The sequence below is a fragment of the Mesocricetus auratus genome, unplaced genomic scaffold (assembly GCF_017639785.1).
Source record: "Mesocricetus auratus isolate SY011 unplaced genomic scaffold, BCM_Maur_2.0 Super-Scaffold_100009, whole genome shotgun sequence".
Lineage (NCBI taxonomy): Eukaryota > Metazoa > Chordata > Mammalia > Rodentia > Cricetidae > Mesocricetus > Mesocricetus auratus.
Genome location: NW_024429193.1, coordinates 78,749,740 through 78,771,095, shown reverse-complemented (window position 1 = coordinate 78,771,095; position 21,356 = coordinate 78,749,740). Strand labels below are relative to the sequence as shown.

Genomic DNA, 21,356 nt, shown 5'->3' with positions numbered 1-21,356 from the left:
GTACAACTCTCCTCGGGTCTTGAATGGAGTACGTGGCACCATACAACTTAACAAAATACCATCTGCTAACCTCTCAAACCTCATAGGTGTGTGTGTGTGTGTGTGTGTGTATGTGTGTGTGTGTGTGTGTGTGTATGTGTGTGTATACATGTGGAGATCAGAAATAGATATTCAGGAATAGGATTACAGTCATGTTTCACTGCATCTGATTTTTTAAGTGCATACTAGGGATTTGAACTCCAGGCCATTAAGCTCACACACAGCAAGCATTTTACCCATTCAGCTGTCTCATCAGACCTGAAATATACCTTAATACTTATTAAAATGCTATACTAAAATACATTCCCTTGTATGATGACTTAGAACTTAGTAAAACAATACTTTTAGATAAAGGACACATCAGATAATAACCTGGTAAGAACAGATGATACGTTTCAGCACAGCCAACAACAGAGAAAAAATAAAATACATTAGAAAGTTCAGTAGAGCTCACCTTTCTCACAGATTCTTAATTATCAAAATGTGTTTAGAATAATGTGAAAACTATGAACTTAGAATTATAACTACTCAGAAAACATCAAATAGGTGTTCCCTTAATATGCTTTTACACTGAACTTTGGATTTTATTAATATTATATAAGACTGTTTAAAAGAAAATCTTAAACTTAACTTTCAAAGTAGGGGTAAATGAACAAACTGAAATTACCAGTCATGCAACTAATGCTATTTATTTAAGTAAAAGATACCCTTCTAAGACCAGTAAATTCCATAAAGTAAAGAGCTTCTACTAACCAGATCTTCACCAAGCACTGGAATCCACAAGCCAGAAAGAGATGAAAATCATATTCTATGAATACACAAGACACTGTTTTCCTTTCTGCTGCCAAAGTAATCCAGTCACAGATATATGTGGCAAATATTCACATACGTGTTACTAAGAGGCTTTGGAACTTTCCAGGTATGTGGTGCCTTCCCCTTTAATATTTACTGCAAAAGTCTATAATCTGTGTTTACACTTCAAGCAGTCACACCAAATTTTCACTTTCTCAGGCTGAATGGTTTAAACATCAAACGCTTGCCCTCTAAAGTGAGATTTCAGTACCCACTTATTGCTAATACGCTTCAAATTTAATTAACAGTCACATCGGTAGTGCATATTAAAATACTTTTCCAAAAACATGGTCAGATAATCCAGGAAAATAACTTAGAACAGGGCCTGGTATCCAGGCAGAGCTCCATAAATACCATCTCATGATGGCTTAGGCTTTAATGGTATTGTCCAATAGCAACAACCAATAATTAAACAACTCTTATATTGTGCTAGCTCCCGTTGGCCCTCATTTTCTATTATCCTTACCCCTCAGTCATGCTCCCCTGATTGTAAGCAGAACTTACCAGTCTATTTCAAACTAACAGAATATGGTAAAATGATGAGAAATGACTTTCAGGATCCAGTTACTAAAAATACCTTGCCTTTCATCTTGGGTACCTGGAGGATAAACAGCCAGAACTGCTATAGGTAGCCTGAGGTGCTCTGCCTACGGGGACTCCGTTCAGGTAAAAACAAAGCTTTGAATATGTCACAGGAAAGAAGTTCATGACAGATCAGAAAGACACATGAGTGACGCTAGCATGCTTTTCAAGCAGAAACAAGGGATCGTGCATGAATTAGACATAAGAGCCAGCAGTGAGCACCTGACTACACAGGAACCAAAGTACTCATTCCAGTGTGGTCCCAGGTTTCTTACAAGTGTCACATGGGGACATCTTTATAAGAACTACATATGTGAGTCTGGGGCTAAAGTTGCATCGCTCAAGGGATGTAATTCCCACTATGATTTAAAGATTAAGTTAAGTTCAGAAGTTAGGTACAAGGGTATGAGCGAGTTTGCTTATTTCTACTAATGTGTTACCTTTGCGTAAATGAGGCTTCATGAGACACATTGTTTAGAAGGAGGGATGAGGGAGGTGTGTGTGTGTGTATGCCTACACTTAGAGGTCATAAGCATTCTAGCTCTAGACAAGCATAGTTCTTCTGTTGTTTATGACACCCTGGTTGGAGACATCTCTTGGAAAAGGGAATGTTGGTCTCGTAAGCAAGCTTGACTCTGTTGCATTGAAGCTTCTGACCCTCCACCAGCAGGAAACACGAACCAAGGTGAACAGTTTTGTTTTCTTCCATGTAGCCTTAATTTTGCCTGTCTTTTTTACTTTTTCACTTTTTCTGGCTTTCTAGCGTTTCTTTATGGCTAGCATGTTCTGAGGTAGCACTGTGGAAGGGCCCAGATGAGCTCAAAATAGCAAGCAAACCTACCAAGGCCTTCCAACAAGCGGAGTGAAGGCACCAGCAATACCAATGAAATTCTGAGATGACTCAAATCCTGCTTAACAATATGGCCGTGAGGGACTCACTCACTTCCTCCAGAAACCCTGGGGCAATGATTATCTTTCAGAACCAACTTAGTTTGGGGATAATGTACTTTGCAAAAACATAATTAATGCAGGATTAAGAGTAGGGTGCCACCATAAAAATGTAAAGGTAGGAGACTGGACACGATGGTGCATGCCTTTGATTCCAGCACTTGGAAAGCACAGGCAGGCAGATATCTATGAGTCCCCAGTTAGTCAGGGCTACATAGTAAGACACTGCCACAAAAATAAATAAATATTTAATTTTGAGATGAGCTTAGAATTGTGTATGTTAATCAAAGTGCTTGTTTGGGTCACATGGTTCAGAGAAGTTTGAAATTTAAGATAATATATGGTTACATGAATGGATGGGTGGATGGATGGATGGATGAGTGGATGGATGGATGGATAGGTGGGTGGGTGGGTGGGTAGATGGATGGATGGATGGATAGGTAGGTGGGTGGGTGGGTGGATGGATGGATGGATGGATGGGTGGATGGGTGGATGGATGGATGTGTGGATGGATGGATGGATGGATGGATGGATGGATGGATGGATGGGTGGATGGATGGATGGATGGATGGATGGATAGGTGGGTGGGTGGGTGGATGGATGGATGGATGGATGGATGGATAGGTGGGTGGGTGGGTGGATGGATGGATGGATGGATGGGTGGGTGGGTGGATGGATGGATGGATGGATGGATGGGTGGATGGATGGATGGATGGATGGATGGATGGGTGGATGGATGGATGGGTGGATGGATGGAGGGATGGATGGATGGGTGGATGGATGGGTGGGTGGATGGATGGGTGGATGGATGGATGGATGGATGGATAGGTGGATGGATGGATGGGTGGCCATTTTTAATGTAAGAAAAAGTTCACTGGATATTAGACATGATGTAGCACAGTATTTTCAACAATGCTCACACTTCCATGTAATAATGTGATCCAGTCATTTGCAAGTGTATTGAGAGTAAAAACTGTCAAGCGAATTGAAAGATCCAATTAAGGAGATTTCCTAGAAAAAATATTAAAATGTTACTAGGTTTCTTTCTATTGTGTTAGGATAAACTGTAGGGAAGAGGCAAATCTATGGAAGGATTGTTAATAAGAAAATTCCATAACTATCTCTATGACTTGATGAATTGAAGATTCTCAGTCTCTCTAGACAACCAAACAGTTGTAAAATTAAAAAGACAACACCAGAGTTGGAGAGATGGCTCAGTAGTTAAGAACACTCTGTGCTCTTGCAGAAGACCCAGGTTTGGATCCTCATACCCAAATGGCATCTCTCAACCATCTCTAGATCCAGTACCGGGGCATCTGGCACACTCTGATGGCCCTCCATGGATTCTGCACACACGCAACGAAATGAATACCTATTTTTAAATGACAGACCAGAGAACAAGGTCATACCACTGCAGTACAAGAAAACCATGGCATTAGATACAAGCCCAGCTTGTAGCTACAAAACCTTTCTGTTAAGGTCAAGGAAACGTTAAAAAAGAATGCCATGCCACATGACCTCCCAAGAGTGTCACAGATCACATTTTTCAGACACGTGGGTTTAAACAAGTTTTATGGACTATGGATGAGCACAAGGAAAAGGCAGACCTTTAAGAGAGCGGCCTCTCACCTGTCCCAGCATGAGCACAAACCCAAGGAATCCTGTCTAGAGGCTGTGGGGATGGGACAGCCTCAAAAGGACAAAATTTTACAAAGTGCCACAGGAAACTTACAAAATCGTTGAGAAGATTTTATCAGGAGAAATACAGCCAGCTTGGGTTGAAGAGGAAAGAGAGGGGATTAAATGAGCAGAGACTAGAGACAAAACATTTCCCTGACAGGGAATACTGTGGCAGAGCCAGAGTTGCAAGCAGGAACAGGAAGCATGACATGGAGAGAACAGCCAGAAGCCTAAGGGTACTAAATACTGGGATAGTGACTGGCAGGCCTGGGGACCTAACTGAGTGTGTTAGCTTGGGTTCAGAGTTGCTGTGACTTCCTTGTTCCTCTTCTACAGACACTTCAGAATGCAAATATCTCAGGGTTTCCTGCCTGTCTTCGGGATGCTGATGGTGTTAAGAATTGACCATTTCCCCTTAGTTTTGATCCTCCAAAGGAGAGGGGGACCAAACTTCAAGACTATACTAAAGTATCAGAGGACACCCAAGGAGCCTCGTCCACAGAAACTGCACTTGGATGATTTCTGAATGTTAAGCCATTATTCATCTGTACAATACGGATTGCTTTTTCGAAGTTGCATAGGTGGCACATTGACCTGGATAAAAGTGATCCTTGACATCAATATTGCATAATTTGTCTTACACCATCATCAGAACCTCTAACTGGAACTTCTAGTCTATTTAAAAATCTCTCTGGGTGTTGACGAGAAGCTTGGCCAACTAGAGCTAGATATGTGATTAAGTTGACAGCGTTCATGAAGACCAGAGTTTGAGCCCCCAAAACCCATGTAAATAAACCAGACAAGCACTAGATGAGTCAGCAACTGAAAATGCTGGGCACACAAGCATAAGTACCTGAGTCGGACTCCACGGGACCCACATGCAGCCAGATGCGGTGGATCACGTCTGTAGCCCCAGCACTGCTACGGTGAGATGGGAGACAGAAACAGAAGAATCCCCACAAGTCTGAAGGCCAGCATGCATAGTGTGTTACAGAGATAAAGCCAAAGAACCTGCCTCAACAAGATAGACATTGCAGACCAATGCCCAGGGTTGTCCTGTCGCCTCTGCTTGCATGCTGTGACACGTGTACACCCGGACTCACACATAGACACACATCACACCCATCTCTCTCTCTCTCTCTCTCTCTCTCTCTCTCTCTCTCTCTCTCTCTCTCTCTCTCTCTCTCTCTCTCTACACACACACACACACACACACTTTTTTTTTAAGTTGAGTACAGTGGTGACATCTGACCTCTACAGACAGGCACATGCTGTACCCATCTGCCCTCCCGACACACAAAGAGACATACATACAAAACGGCTGAGTAGTTGAATCAGTGTCACACATACTAGATTTATAACATAAAATCACCCTAATATAAACATGATACATTGTTGCATTCAAAGTTATGTAACCAAATAATTACCCTCTGCCCAACTGTAATTTGCTTATATTTATTTTTAGCATTGTACCTATTTTTAAGAGAGCTCATAAGCAACATCAAAGCTCTCCTGAAGATCATTATTTATAAAAGATTCTGCGGTTTGTAACAAAAACCTCAATTAAAAAGTGTGTGTTAAATGAAGTGAAACCTAGATGATGGAGTATTTGACTCCCCTAACGTGATTCTAATTTGTTGATTCGCTTATCCTCAAAAGAAAGCAAATTACATCATTCAAATGTGTCACAGTGCCCATCCTTCACAATGACACCACGTCTTTTAGAGTTCTGCACACCATCACATTGTGGCATTTCATGTGTGAAAAATAGTTACAGAAATATTTTCTAAATGTCAGACAGCCGCAGAGTGACTTATCTCATTGCCTTGTCCCTCTAGGCTATGAGGTCATTTAGTATAGGCTTATTAGTGAACAGCAATAACTGACAGACACGTTTTCAGCATAAGCATTCACGGGCCAATGAAAACACAGAGCATAAACATTCCATTCAGAAACTCACAGCATTGTTCAAAAATAGCAATGCCATGAGAACTGGAACTGAAGGGGATGTTGCTTGTCCTCAGGGAGCACAGGGCAATGGGCAATGCTGCCTTCAATTAGAAGCCATGGTATTTGGCTCTAGGCTCAGCTTGAACCAGAAGGTGAATGAATTTGGGGAATTGCAAAGTTCTGTGTTCCTCTCAGATCTGATCAGTTAGTTGCATTCCTAACCCCAAGCACGCAGGCCTCCACACACGCATGCTCACCAGGCCAGTCAACACCTGCCAAGGGAAGACTTGCCAAGTGTTTGTCTTCCCCTACAACAGACTTCTGAAAAGAAAACTTGACCCACTGCCCTGTAAATGAAAAGTGTGATGTGCACGGCATTAATGATGGGCAATTAATAAGATTGTTTAATTAAAAGATTATATATCATAAAACAAATTCGGGCTCCCAGGCTGCTATTTGCCTGAAGTAGGCTTCCTTTTATGAAACAGGAGACTCTGAGTCTTGGAGAGAGAGTCTAACACCAAACCCAGAGTTTCTCCATGACTTGTCAAGAAAACGTTGAGTAGGAATAGTAAATTTTGTACCATGTGATCCAGTGTTACTTCAGGCAGCATCTGCTTCACCTAAAATCAACTCTGGAAACAACTAAAGTCATGTGGCAGCCCATGTCCTAAACCTCTTACTTCTTAGTCTAAACTTTACTTGAATCTTCAGAGGAACGACTTTCTCTTGTTATTTCATCACCAGAAGCACTAAGATTATGGAAGAAGCAACCCAGACAGGAAGTTACATTGGGGCTCCACATTTGCTTTCATTAGACCCCATCTTGACATAGTAAGGTACTTCCCCCTCCAAACCCCAGACTTCTTCTGCAGTCTGAAGTGGTACACAACAGAGTGTCTTGGCATGGTGGGTACTCAATGAAGGTTATTAAATATATTTGATGTGCAAATAGACTCTACCAGAACAAATTTATGCTCAGAAGCAGAGTGGTTTTCCATTCTTCTTTGATCCTATGATAGACACGTGGAACTTTCACTTCTCAATGAGGCTATGAGCCCCACAAACTACCTAGAAACAAAAGTCATGAATATATTTTGTCTTCTATGATAGAAAGAACACAAGCAGATTTTGGTCAAAATGCAAAGCACTAATTTTTAGTCACAGTTGTATAAAAGGCTTTCACATATTTTTCTTCCCCAAAATAGGGTCAAAAAATGAAGAATGAAATAGAAAGTGGCCTTCATGCATCCTCTGACCTTGAAGCCCACTCTTCCTCCTTCCTTCTTTCTTTCTTTCTCTACCGTTTAAAGACATCAAGTTTTAAGGAAGAATCCTCATGTCTTAAACACTCACCAGCTGCTACTAATCCCTTTCCCACTCTCTCCCCGAGTCTAGTTCTTCGCCAAAGCTCTGATTTTTGGTCCACATCATCTCTGGTCCTCATTTCCCCAATTCCAGCCCTCGTAGTCTCTCAGACAGTGCCTATGGGACAATATTCTTTGCAAAGTCAAGGTGAGGTTTCAATCTCTCTGAAACTCACACTAGAAGCCTCTGTGTCGTGCTCTGTTCTGACATGCCCAACCAGTGTTTCCCTTATCACAGAGTAGGCACACTCCCCTTCACAGGAGTGGCTCATGCAAGCACGGCATGTGGCTGTAGATTCTTGAATCCATCATTTACATGAGACAGAATGCTTTACTAGGAGTTGCATGAGGTATTCAAAAGTTTTATCTTGTAAGTAGGGAATGAACTTTATATGTTATAATATCGACATCTATTAGTTGCCTTCTTGGTTGCTCTGACAAAAGCCGTAACAGATGCAACTTAAAGGAGGAAGGATTTATTTGCCTCACAGTTAGCAAGAGCATGGTCGAACATGTTCAGGAAAACAAGGTGATGGGCAGGGAGACAGGGACCCCTCATATCCCACAAACCATAAAATCGGAGGGGGCTGCAACCTTCACTCTCTCCACACAGTGACCCACTTTCTAAAGCTTCACAACCTGCTACCAGCCCTGCCACCAATCAACTCTTCAAACACCTAAGCCCAAGAGGCACATGTCACATTTCAACCCCACCAGTATTTTTAAGGAAAGCATGTCTTTTTAAGTGGTAGACATATTTTTAATACAGATGACTATTTAAAATCAATATTTATTTGATGTTACAAGCCTTAACTATGCACATAGAGATGATTGTACTTTCCAAACACTGTCCACACTTGCATACCTAAGGATGGAATTATCAAGGTCTGTTCTGTGAAGAACTCTGTTGCCCAGAAGCCGTCAATGGTAGTTCAAATGCGAGCTCCACTCACCCAGCATAGCACACTAGGTATCAGACCACATGGAAGCCTATGACATAGTTATCTTGATAACTATATGAGAAGAAACAATGCCATGGAGAGGTTAACTTATTGTCCAAGGTCACACAGCTGGGGAAAAGCATAGCAAGTTCATGTCCTCTGCCTCACTAGCAAGTATCAAGTAACATTACTCCACCCACCATTATTAAGAACATCTATTGGTATACACCTGCTGTTAGCTGAGTACCAATCATATGCCGGGCACCAGGAGGAAAGAAGAAGGACTGTAAAGAGCCTGACTTGAACTGAAGAGCTTTTGTTTTAGAGCAAGTGTGGGAGCTACGGAAAACGAAAAGGGCCAGAGCACAATGTACTAACTTCCTATCAGGCTAGGGTAAGTAAACTTGAGTAACAACTGGGATGCCTAGAAGCACCAAACTCTCAAATGCTTTTCTTAAATTTTTACGACCTTCTTGTCTGAATTTAGAGTATGTGAAACATCGTGTAAATTTTCTTCAGGGGTATCTGGTCATCAGTGTCATATTGTGGCCCAGTGTTCCAGAGAAATAGAGTTAATATTATTAAATGTGTGTTAGTAACATCTTATTCCCGATCTTAGTACACACAGTTATTACCTCCAAAGCTGCACACCTCTGCTAATCTGACATAATACAGAGGTGTTAATCAGTAACCAAACCCTAATTCTGTGTTTAGGTTGTCAAGGAAGAGCCATCCTTCTCCAAGGCGAAGTGCACTGGCTTACATCAGCTTATCTTCTTTTCTGATGCTTGCTTAGAAACAAAGGAGGGTAGATAACCGCACAGAGAACTTAGCCGATCTCCAAACTGAGCCAGGGCCAAGCTGGGAAGAGAAAAGTAAACAGATTGTCTATCTCAAAGGGGGAGCCTGACGACCACACAGTTCTACTGTATTCCAGGCTTTTGCTAAGGGTTCCGTGGAAATTATGTTGGTTAGTCCTCGCAATAACCCTGATAAAATGAGGGCATTCTAATCGCCATTAACAAATAAGAAAAAATGAGGCCCAACTTCACAAAAAAGTTGCAGAGCTAGAACTGGAACACAGTCCAGAAACCAGCCTGCTTCTAGTCACATGCCCAGGACAGGTGATGAAAACACCCTTGGGGACAAGCAAGCGAGAGGATGTTTGAAGTGGCTGTGCTTTCAGATGAGAGAGCCAGGGCTCTTAAGCACCTGGGGAGCCTTAACAACCTTTGGTTGAAGCTTGGGTTCCACCCCCACAGATGTGATTTAATTCATGTGGGACCTGCAAGGAGCTCTAAATGGCCAGTGCAGCCAGAGGCAGGCTGTGAGCAGAAGAGGGCGGCATGCGACATGCTTGAAAGCAGCAAGAGGAAACTTTCAAATGTTAAGTAAACAGTGTACTGAACAAAGGTTGCTACGACCTCTGCCCCAGTATGTGACCTATGCCCGGTACTAATATGGGAGCTAGATACACAGGTGATAGATAGACAAATAGATAGATAGATAGATAGATAGATAGATAGATAGATAGACAGACAGACAGACAGATAGATAGATATGGACAAATGGACAGACAGGACAGATAGAAGATACAGATAGATAGATAGATAGATAGATAGATAGATAGATAGATAGATAGACAGACAGACAGATAGATGGACAGACAGGACAGATAGAAGGTACAGATAGATAAATAGATAGATGATAGAAGATAGATAGATAGACAGATAGATAGATAGGGACAAATGGACAGACAGGAGAGATAGAAGATACAGATAGATAGATAGATAGATAGATAGATAGATAGATAGATAGATAGATAGATAGGGACAAATGGAGAGACAGACAGACAGACAGAAGATACAGATAGATAGATAGATGATAGATGAGATAGATTGATTGATGATAGACACTTAATAGATACATAAATGCAGAACATATTCTCATGACCTTTTGTGGAGACCGTCATCTGGTTGGTCTCTGAGCCTTTCTATGTCATCCTCCAGTTCCAATTATAGGAGTATTATTACACAGAAGAGAAACTTCTGTTCAAAGAATCCTGGAGTATTCCCTGTTCTTCAGATGAAGACAACCCAAGTGTGTTCACTTAACAAATGCATACCATTTGATAAAGAAACTGTTCGACTTTTTCAAGAGTCATGTTTTCAAAGAAGACCACTCAAAATTAACCCTGACCTTTATGTGAGCCAAATAAAGGGATCTCACTTAACTAAGCAAGTCTTAAGAAACAAAGTAGGAAGGAGGGAGAGAGGGAGGGAAAGAGGGAGGGAGGGAGGGAGGGAGGGCCTCAGGAGATGGCTCAGTCAGTAAAGCCCCCTTTCAGCCTGGAGACCTGCATTTGGCTTTGTAACCCAGTGATTGTGGAGAAGAGACAAGCACCTCTCTAAAGCCAGCCTAGCGGAGTCAGTAATAATTGGGATCAGGGAAAGACCCCATCTCAAAAGGCAAAGGTGGAGAGCAGATGAGACAAGACACTGGGCGTCAATCTGTGGCCTCCAGAGGCACGCACACCGGCATGTGGACACATACATCAAAAAATAAGGAAAGAAAGCAAACAAGAATGGAGCTAGATGCCCTGAAGATTTGTGTATTGAGGTAGTATGTAACAGCACTAGATAAAATGTCACTTGTCCTGGGGAAGGAAAACAAAAGCTGCATGCCACCAGAAAGTGATCAGAAAGTGCTCATTACTACACAGCCTGCAGACCTGAAAATGGATGTTGCTAAAGTCGAGTCTGACTCCTCTTCTGAAAAAAGGAGAAACTTTAGCCAGCTGGTGAACTCGTTTCTTCATGCACAATCATTGCGACTGTTGCACTGCCAGCCTAAAGGAAATGGCAAAAAGCATCATCTAAGAGATGTCAGGAGCTGGGTGCACAGCCCAGCCAGTTGCTCAGTTGCTTCCTGTGCAATCTGAGGGCCTCAGTGAGGTCCCTATGACCCACTTAAAAAACCCAGGTATGGCGGCAAATGCTTGCAATCTGGGTGCTGGGGGTGGGGGCTTAAAAGTAAAGGATCCTTGGGACTCAGTGGCCAGACAGTCTGGCTGTCTCAAGAAATGAGGTGGAGAATGGAAAACAAACACATTGGACATCGACCTCTGGCCTCCACACAAGAACATACATATATATGGTGGTGCATGCATGTGCATGGGTGTACACAGACACAGAGACACAGAGACACAGAGACACAGACACACACACAGACACAGACACACACACACACACACACACACACACACACACACACACACACACCAGGTGTTAGCTGGCTAGTCAATCTATCCAAAACGGGTATTGAGGATTCAGTTAGGGACCATGTGTCAGAAAAATAAAGTAGAGACACTGGATTGAGGAAGACTTCCTGTTATCAACCTCTGGCCCTCACGTTTGTGCAAATGGCAGGCCTATACATGTATACCCACATGGAAGCTCATGATACTTTGTAAGTAAATAAGTCAAGTATTCGCTCTTCTCACATCTACAACTCACGGGTAAATTCCCATACCTATATTTTTGTAATCTAAGAGACTATCAAAACAGGCTTTCCTTTTGAAAGAAGCCCAGCCACATATTTTCATTGCCTGGGGCAGGGCAGCCTGAAGAAGCTAAAAATACTCTCTTTTCTTCTAAGTTTGGAAGAACAAATCAGACCAAACAAATAGCAGAATATCATTTTCTCCTGTCTTAAAAGTCTTACTAGAAAACGCTCGGTACAGCTGGACCATATGCAACAGCATCTGTTTTATATTTGTACAGACATCCACTGTCAGGAATACCCCTTCAGCTCGTATGCACCCAGGAAGATTCAATAAGCCGTATTTGCATTATCAACAAGGACACTCATCATATGACTATTTAGCTAGGGCTTTTTATTTCTCACTTCTTCTGTGCTAGAGAGAGCTGCATGAGTTGAAAACAAACCATGAGGGCAGTTAAAAGCATATGTATGTATGTATGTATGTATGTATGTATGCATGCATGTATGTCTTTAACAGAACCCCAAAGTGTTTACATGCGCTCACTCGTGAATCATTTGGACTTTAGAAATTCACAGTCAATGTGATTGTGTTAGCATAGAAGGACACAAGCTTCGAACCTCTTGCACGAGTTCTGCCTTTGGCAAAGTGAAATTTTACGTTTTGATTTCCCAAAGCTAACTCTAAAACATGCCTGTGCAAGCATGAATATGCTCGCACAAAGCTCTGTGGTCAGTTAAAGGCCTCCTCAGGACGACAAGCCTGTTAAAAAACAATCATCTGTAGTCAAGTAGTAGTGGCCTTTTCCATCATACCCAACATCTCAGTTCCCTATTAAACCAGGATAATAATAACAATACAAGCTAGACGGTTCCTTTCACGGGCCACTAGTGTATAGCCTAATTTTTTTCCCTTGAAAAGGAGAACCAATTAGGAAATGTCTGCTTAACTCTCCAAATCTACAAACCAGGGCATGCCTCTTGGGAAAGTATTGGCAGATGTGTCAGGAGGGCTGTTTGCCTAGATTGCAGCTGGGCCTTTGACAAGTGCTTCTTGTAAAATACCCCATGTTGGATACACCACTACCACCCCTTCTTCCCCCAAAGCCAGGTAGGGCCAATGGGCTGGTGCTGTGGATTTCAAACACAACTCCTGGGAGGAAAAAGGAAAACCGAGATGTTACCTCTCCGCACACACTGAGGCCAGCAGTCCGGGCTGCTGTCCAAAAAAAAAAGGTCAATGGGTGGTACCTGCAAAGCCAACATGCACACCAAAGCTACTTTCCCAGCCCCAGCCCCAGCGCGGAGCGAAGTTGGCCTCGCGCGTCGCCCCCTTAACTGTACCTTGCAACTGGGCAGAGAGCGAGTCCTGATGCTGCTGGTACTTGAGCGCCACCGCCTCGGCTTTGCGCAGCTGGGTCTGCAGTTCCAAGTAGAGCATCGCGCCGTACAGGAAGCCGAAGACCACCGTGAGCAGCAGCAGGGTCTGGAAGATCCGCTTCTGCTTTCGGGAACACATCCCGTTTCCCATAGTCCCTCGTGCGCCCCGCGCTGCGGCGGCGGCGGGCGCCGTCGTGTCCTCGGTGCTCGGCTGAGTCGGGCGGCTCAGCAGCGGCCACCGCGGGAAGCGGCCGGACGCGGCATGAGCAGAAGGCGACAGACACAAAAGCGGGGCCGGAGGGGAAGAGGCGGCCGCTCAGCCCCCCGCGCGCGGCGGGGCGCCAGGCCATCGACGCCACCCGGGCAGAGGCCACTAAACTTGTGCGACGTCGGATCTCCCGGTGTGGCTGGGCCCGCGTGGGGTCCCTTCGCATACTCCACAGCCTGCTGCCCCGGCTGCCGGTCCCCACGCGCCGCCGCCCGCCCGGTTTTCCTTCCTCCTCACTTTTTGGCCTCGCTGTCCCCACCGGCTGTCCCCGCCCCTCGCGCCGGCTCTGCCTGCTGGACTTTGTCGCTACCACTGATAGGGGACGGGCGCCCAACAAAGGGACCTGGCTCCCAGCCGCGTCTCCGCGCACGGTCCACCCCGGATGGTGGCGAGATGGGGACAGGTTGCTGGGACCGGGTTGGGGGTGTCGGTGGGCCGGTGACACTGATCTGGCAGTTCCAGCCGTCCGCCACCTCCCACCCAACTTACGTGTCACCCACGGCCCCGCTATCATGGCCAACGGGATTCCGGGAGGAAGTCCCACTCGGGCTCCCAGCTCATTGGGCCCGCGCGAGCCGCCGCTCCCTCCTTTCGGGGAGCCACTGCTGGGTTCCATTGGACGCCAGCTTTGTCTGTCCCGCCCCGGGCCGCGCCTTCCCTCTCGGCTCAGGGCAGGCCCCGGGCTCCGTGGGCCGCGCGGCTGCCTGGCGCCTGGGTGCGCCCACGTGGAGCCCTGGTGGGTGGGGATGGGCGGAGGAGCCGGCCTGGGAGTTCTGGGGACTTGTCCTGGCCTGAGGCTTGGGGATGATCATTGCACATGTGTGTGCCTGTGTGTCCTGGCACTGAGAGTGCACGTGGAGAAAGAGTCTAGGGCGCACACACGCCGAGGACCGCAATCAGCCGTGCATGCACTCTGCTAAGTCTCGCTCACTTCTTATCCTTCAGACTCAGCTCAAGTCACCGACACTGTGTTCTTTGCGCAGTAGGCACAAACTCTCAAGGGCTGCCTACCCAGTCTTCTCCCCATCATGGACAGGAGCCTGTGTTCACAGACAGTAGGAAGCAAGCTGGAACCCTGACGCTCATGCTCACTTCACTGTCCACGTGGGGTGGGGAAATCACTTTGTTGGCAGAGGGGAAGAAATGATCTCATATGCTTGCTCTGGCTTCAAGTGTGATAATTTAAAAACAAATCTTACAGGCTGAAATGAGTACGCATTCATTTTTGCGATGTGTGTTTCTTGTAATGATGGCAGAAAGACATCAGTTACATTTTAAAATTACATTTTCAAGGCCAACAAAAAACCCTTGCTAAAAACAGTTAGACAAGCATAATAACTCCAAACCACTTCAAAGAAATCCATGGGGCATTTGTCTCTTCCATGTAATGAGAGGGGGTGTAGAATTGAGGTTATGCATAAATGCTAATTTTGTTTCTCCTCTTGACCCGAATTCTAAGGGAAATGCATTATTTCTGAAAAGTATCGGTAGCGCAGCTGCACTTATTATATTCTACATAATTTTTGTGGTATTCTGACTGGGTTGGTTTTAGTCATCACCATCAATTATGGGGAGCGAATGCTTAAGATGAAGGAAGATCTACTTAAGCCAGATTCGTTTTAAAGTCAGTTCCTGTCCTGAATGTTTTTAGGTCAACTCTGAAATCATAGGTTAACAAGAGCCACACAGGCAGACTAGGGCATTTATCTCACCATGAAAAATAAGCAGGGTTGGTATGTGCACTTAGCTAATAAAAAACCACATTGCATTGTTCAAACTGCTCTTACACTGATACTTATCCAGGACATTTGATTTACATGTTGGAAACAAAGAAACCAAATTTGACCAAGATGACCATAAATAGTTCTAGGACCCTCTAGGTCTTATATATATATATATATATATATATATATATATATATATATATATATAACAGTACTTGCTTATAATAGGAGAATCTGTCAGAATCTTATCTCTTTTTTCCCATTTCTTTCTATAGAAACCAAAATGTCATTCCATTTAAGCATATAGTCAAGAAGAGAATTATATTAAAATGTGAGCCTATGCCAGGCCTGGAGGTGCAAGCCTGTAATTCCAACTGCTGGGGAGATCAAGGCAGTAGGATTCCAAGGGCAGCCCAAGCAATTTAGAAAGACTTTGTTTCAAATCAGAAGTGAGAAAAGGGCAAAAGGATGGGAACTTAGTGTTAGGACACTTACCTAGCCTGTTGTAGACACTGAGTTCAATCCCCAGTAACAGAAGAAAAAAAAAAAAAAAGGAAAGAATGCCCAATTTAAAAAGAAAGAGGACTAAAGAAGCTTGGTTTTGTTCCATGGTGAGGGTGTAACTCTCATAGTCACCAGTCTTATGGAATCTACCACTGTTTAAGGTTCCTTGTTCCTCTTTTACTCACAGAAACTGAGAGTAATTAGTAGGAGTCCTTTAGAATTCCTCAGAATTAATTTGTCCATAAGCTGTGGGAAAAGTCTGTGTACACTTATCTAAAGGAAATGAATTTTTCAGCAATAATCTTAGCTTACACTTGAATATGAGATTACCCCGGGCGTGCGCGCGCATACACACACACACACACACACACACACACACACACACACACACAGGAATTGTACATAGAGAGGCATGGAAAGACTGCTCACAACTTACACAGCACATGATATCTAGTTGTGTTTCCAACCTTTGGAAAATCGTGTGCTTCCTGAATTCAGGATCCCTCATTTAAACCTCTGATTTCTTAGCATCAGTTTCATTTCAGTTTCTTTGGGTTTTCTTTGCCTAAAGCAGACAACTGATTCTGCAGAATATAATAAATGAAAGCTATAAAACACAACTCAATATTTTAGTCATAAAATTTGAAAGAGAAGAAAAGTTATTACCTGAACTTGTTCATTATTTCAAATTCAGGAAGGGTTTGCAGAAGAACATAAAATCACTAATGGCAGTGTCTTCATAATATTACATTTTCAAGGTGAGCAATGCCTCTGGATGCTTGAATATACAAGTATAGTGCTTTTTAGCAGCTAACATGGGAGGCATCCAGGGCCTACAAATTAAATTTACATAGCACTGCCTTTGGGTAGACTTTATAATATATGAGCTATTTACACTGGTCTTGGAAAATATATTGTTAGTTGTTTTATTTTGTTTCTTTAGTATTTTTTTAAAAAACAACCCTTCATAATTAAATATCCATAACCCATTTATTTTTACAGTGCATGCAAATAATTGGGAAATTGCAAACACCTAGGAATGTCGCCCATTTAGTATTTTGTTTCTAAATCCAACAAAGAACAACCAGAACCTCCCATCCTGGCAGAAGTCAAGATAACATTTGAGAGCATTAGCATGTTCTCTAGCTTAAATGAATGATGTTCAAATATGTTTTTGTTCCAAAGAGGGGAGGTTAAGAAAAATAAATTTAAGCGGAGCGGGTGATGCATAATTTGGAACAATTTAATTAATGTTAGTAGCACTAAGTTGTGGGAGAAACAAACAACGCCCAAAATGGGTGCTGAGTATTCAACTTCAAAATGATGAGCTCAGGCTTTGTGCTGGTGTTAGGATGCTTGCCTAGCATTTGCAGACCTGGGGACTCAACTTCTAGCACCTACATTTGCAGTTTTAATTGTACCCTTGACATCTAAGAAGAAACCCTAGCTCAGATTGCTCTGTGGACAGGTTTGTGGAGGGTTTTCTTTATTGCTAACTGATGAGGACAGCAGCGCAGCCCATGTGGACTGTAGCATCCCTACAGAGATGGTGCTGTGTAAGACAGCTAGCATGAGCCAATGGGCAAAGTAGTAAGCAGTGCCCCTCTGTGGTATTTGCGTTAAGTTCTTACCCTGAATCCCCTCAGTGATGGGCGGTGACCTGGAAGTATAAGCCCCGTCTTCCCCCAAGTTGCTATTGGCTGTGGTGCTTTATCCCAGCAAGACAAAGGATCTTAGAACTGAAAATACATAACTGGTAGCTCAATTAACAAAATGTAAAACAGGTTTTTTTATGTCTATAACTCACAGTTTGAACTGTGTCATGTAACAATTAGAGAAATAACCCTCCTCTGTTCCTTACAAGAGCTGTCACCCGGTGTCTCCTTGCTTTCTTTCCCCTTCACCCATTTGTTGACACCTAATTAGTACACTCCCCTCACCTCCTGTCACCTTGGAGGTCTGTTCTAGGAATAAGGGCATCCTGCCTTTCTGAGGGTTCCACGAGAAATATGCTGACACTTCTTTTTCTGGAGGTTTTCTTAATGACCTGGGAGTAACTGTCAGGAGATTAATGAAGCAAGGAGATAGGCATGGACCGGAGGGCATAACTGAGTAGTTTTCTCCACTCTGCATATCTCGATAACTTTATTGGGTCTGTCTACTAAACTTCTGTCTCTGTAATTGTCAACTATGTGGGGACTTAAAAGAGGGCAAAGGAGTAAATGGATGATCAGTTCTTATAAGTCAAATTCTTTTCATAGCAAACTGGACCGGTAAGATTGCAGTGGGTAAGGCACTTACCATGTAGACATAGCACTTCTCATGTAGGCATTAGGTCCTGAGTTCTGATGTCCAGAGCTACATAAAGCCACTGGGATCAGAGGTATACATCTATAATTTCTGCCTCCCTATATTGAGTTGGGGTGTGGGTACAGGAAATCCCCCAGGTCATAGGCTTAACCTGGCTTAGACAGGTACAAAACTGAGAACCTGTTTCAAAAATGACAAAAGGGGAGAACCTAAACTTAAGATTTTCCTCTGACCTCTTCATGTAAACTGTGGAGGAACCCAAATGCATAGAATCCACACCACCCCACCACATGAAAAAGAACATTGTGGAAAATGTAGTAAAAAGTTAACCTCTACTGCTATGACCAGGTATAGACAGAGAACAGACAAGCGATGACTTTGTATCACGGGACTTGACTGCTGCTTCCTGAGTCACTGGAAATGCTCCTTGCCCATTGTAAAGATGCTTGAGAACATTTCAGGGGTGGCTCAAGATGCACACTGGCAGGTTCAAGGTTCATTTAGTCACACATTATCTGTCAGTAACTATTAAGACAACGAGTTCCAGAGTTTACAAAATAAAAGGAATATTCCTGTCGGCTCTGCAGGAAACCTGCAGGAATCAAGATGGAAGCAAATCTTCAGACTTGAGATCTAGCTAAAAGCTCTAGTGGCATCTATCCATATCTCCATTGCCCTAGAAATCCGTATTTGATATTTTGAAAATTAAACTCAACGTGTCAACTAACAGGACAATGCTACCCCCTCTGACCATGGTTTCTTCGCCTGTGAAAGTGTGATTTCACAGCACAGTGATCTCCATGTGACTTACAGTCAGTGAGGCTGCGTTTCTAATTCTTTGGTTGCAATATAAGGACTGATATTTTCAGTAGACGTTATATTTCAACTTTCTAAAACATAGCTGCTGTGCTGATGGAAGCAGAAACAGATGCCCAGAGCTAAGCACTGAGCCGAACTCCAGGAATCCAGTTGTAGAGAGGGAGGAGTGATGAACAAAGGGGTCAAGACCATGCTGAGGAAACCCACAGAAACAGCTGACCTGAGCAAATGGGAGCTTGTGGAACCCAGTCTGGCATCTGGGGGAACCAGCATAAGACCAAATCAAGCCCCCTGAACATAAGGGTCAGTTAGGAGGCCTGGGCTGACAATGGAACCAGTATTTATCCCTAGTGCATGAATGGACTTTGGGAGCCCATTCCCAATGGAGGGATACTCCCTCGGCATAGACACATGGGGGAGGGCCTAGGCCCTGCCCCACATGATGTGACAGACTTTGATGGTTCCCTTGGGAGGCCTCACCCTCCCTGGGGAGTGGATGGGGGTGAGATGAGGGAATGGTGGGGGGCATGGCAGGATGGGAGGGAGAGGGAACTGGGATTGGTATGTACAATAAGATTGTTTCTAAATTAAATACAAATATATAAAAATAGCTACTGTGCGTGGCGTGAGGAGAAGGACGAAGGGTGGTGGATGCAGCGACAGCATGCGGGGGACTTTACTGCAAGGGACTTTACTGCAAGGGACTTTACTGCAAGCGACTTTACCGCAAGGGACTTTTAGGAATGGAGATCATGTCTTTCACGCTGTTGTGAAGGTCTTGGGATTTTAATCGCAAAAAGAGAAAGAACAGGAACAGAAGTGACCTCGTGCTGTAGTGGGACACATGGAGAAGGCAGCCTCTTAGGCATGACAATTAGCACAAACAGGTGGTTAATTATAGTCAGTGGAAGCCAAGGATCATTAAAGTGACGTTCAGACACCTTAAAACATACATGTGTACTTTCATTAAGTTTTTCTTTAATGTGAGGACAAGTCTTTGCTTGCAGGTCTGAATTCATCATTAGCTCAAACTCAGCTTAGCCTTTTCAGCCACAAATCCTAGCTGTAGCTTCTTTTAGTAGTCCCTGGTAAGGTGGTTTCAGTGTAAAATGCAGCCAGATTTCAAGCATTATGGTTTTTTGTGGTCTTATTTTTCACTCAATTTGACTGGGAATTTTCTCTAAGTAATCAGTTCTGTAGAGCTTTCAAAGCATTGGTCTGAATTTCTGTAGAAGCAACTAATTGCTTCACTCACAAATTTCTTACTTTATATAACATTTGTACACATAATGAAAAAAAGCGAGTGAAATTACATAATCCGTCAGCAAAGCATCAACAGTCTCCACCTAGCTCAGCAGTAAAGTGCAGGCGTTGTTGATGGTTTTGGTTTGGGTGACAGTGGTCTTCTGCACAGAATTCATACACCTATTAACCCAAGAGGGAAGAACCTCCTTTAAAACAGTGACTTGCTTTGTTGGAATTATGCCCTGAAATTATTCATTTACATTACAAGCCAGTGAGGTAAAGGGATGAACCAGACACAAAGAAAAAGGGAGATCAACAAGATGAGTTTGATCCCCAGGACTTGCATGGTGGAAAGAAAGAATTGGCTCCCAATAATTGACCTCTGTGACCACATATTCACCATGGCACACGCATGCAAAAGCCCACAATATATAAAATGTAAAAAGAAAGGAAGAGAGAGAGAAGTAGGTAGGAATACAAAGGGACTTCCAAGAGACTTTTTCAGGGGTCACTGTATTGCTGATATAAAAGAGAAAGGATGTGAGATGCCTTTCTGTATGCTTCAAATATGCGTTGCTTTTATCGGTTGATGAATAAAGCTGTTTCAGCCAATGGCCAGGAAAAATATAGCTAGGTGGGAAATCCAAAGAAAGATGCAGAGAGAAGGAAGTCAGAGTCTGGAGACACCATGTAGCCACCGGGGAAGGAAGATGTGAGATAACAAGCCATGAGCCTCACGGCAAAATGTAGAGTATTAGAAAGGGTTAATTTATAGGTAGAGCTAGCCAGTAAGAAGCCTGAGCCATTGGCAAAACAATTATAATTTTAATATTAGCCTCTGAGTAATTATTTCAGAAGAGATAGTGGGAACCTGATGGGCAGGAGAGAAAATGGTCCAGTAGACCCAGGTGAGACAGGAAAAAACTTTCAACTACAGAAAACTGGAGCATTTTAAAGCAGAGTGACAAAGCTAAGTTCATGGTGATACCGACAATTGAAATCGGTTGAGGAATAAAAGGGTGAATAGCATGTAAGGTTGTGGAGGCTCTATCTTCCAGGACTTTGACTGAAAGCTGAGAAAACTGGGTATGGGTTGAAAAAGAAACTAGCTTAAGAGAAAGTTCTGGGTTTTCTTACTGAGATTTGCTTTTCGTTTTGCTTTGGCTGGTAGATAGGACATGCTTGTTCACTTGAGGGAAAGGAGTAAGTAGTAAGTAGACATGAACTGATTAGTGACAATGTGTTG

General features: G+C 43.4%; 1 protein-coding gene across 2 annotated transcripts in view; it reads right to left on the bottom strand.

The window, feature by feature from the left end:
- Golim4 (golgi integral membrane protein 4) overlaps nt 1-13,542 on the bottom strand; it is a 77,498-nt gene extending 63,956 nt beyond the window's left edge. For both annotated transcript variants that reach the window (XM_040752634.1, XM_040752635.1), the window contains exon 1: nt 13,205-13,542. In XM_040752634.1, the coding sequence (XP_040608568.1) occupies nt 13,205-13,391 (187 nt within the window). In that variant the 5' untranslated portion in view covers nt 13,392-13,542. The remainder of the gene's footprint in view (nt 1-13,204) is intronic.
- Nucleotides 13,543-21,356: the final 7,814 nt, after the last annotated feature.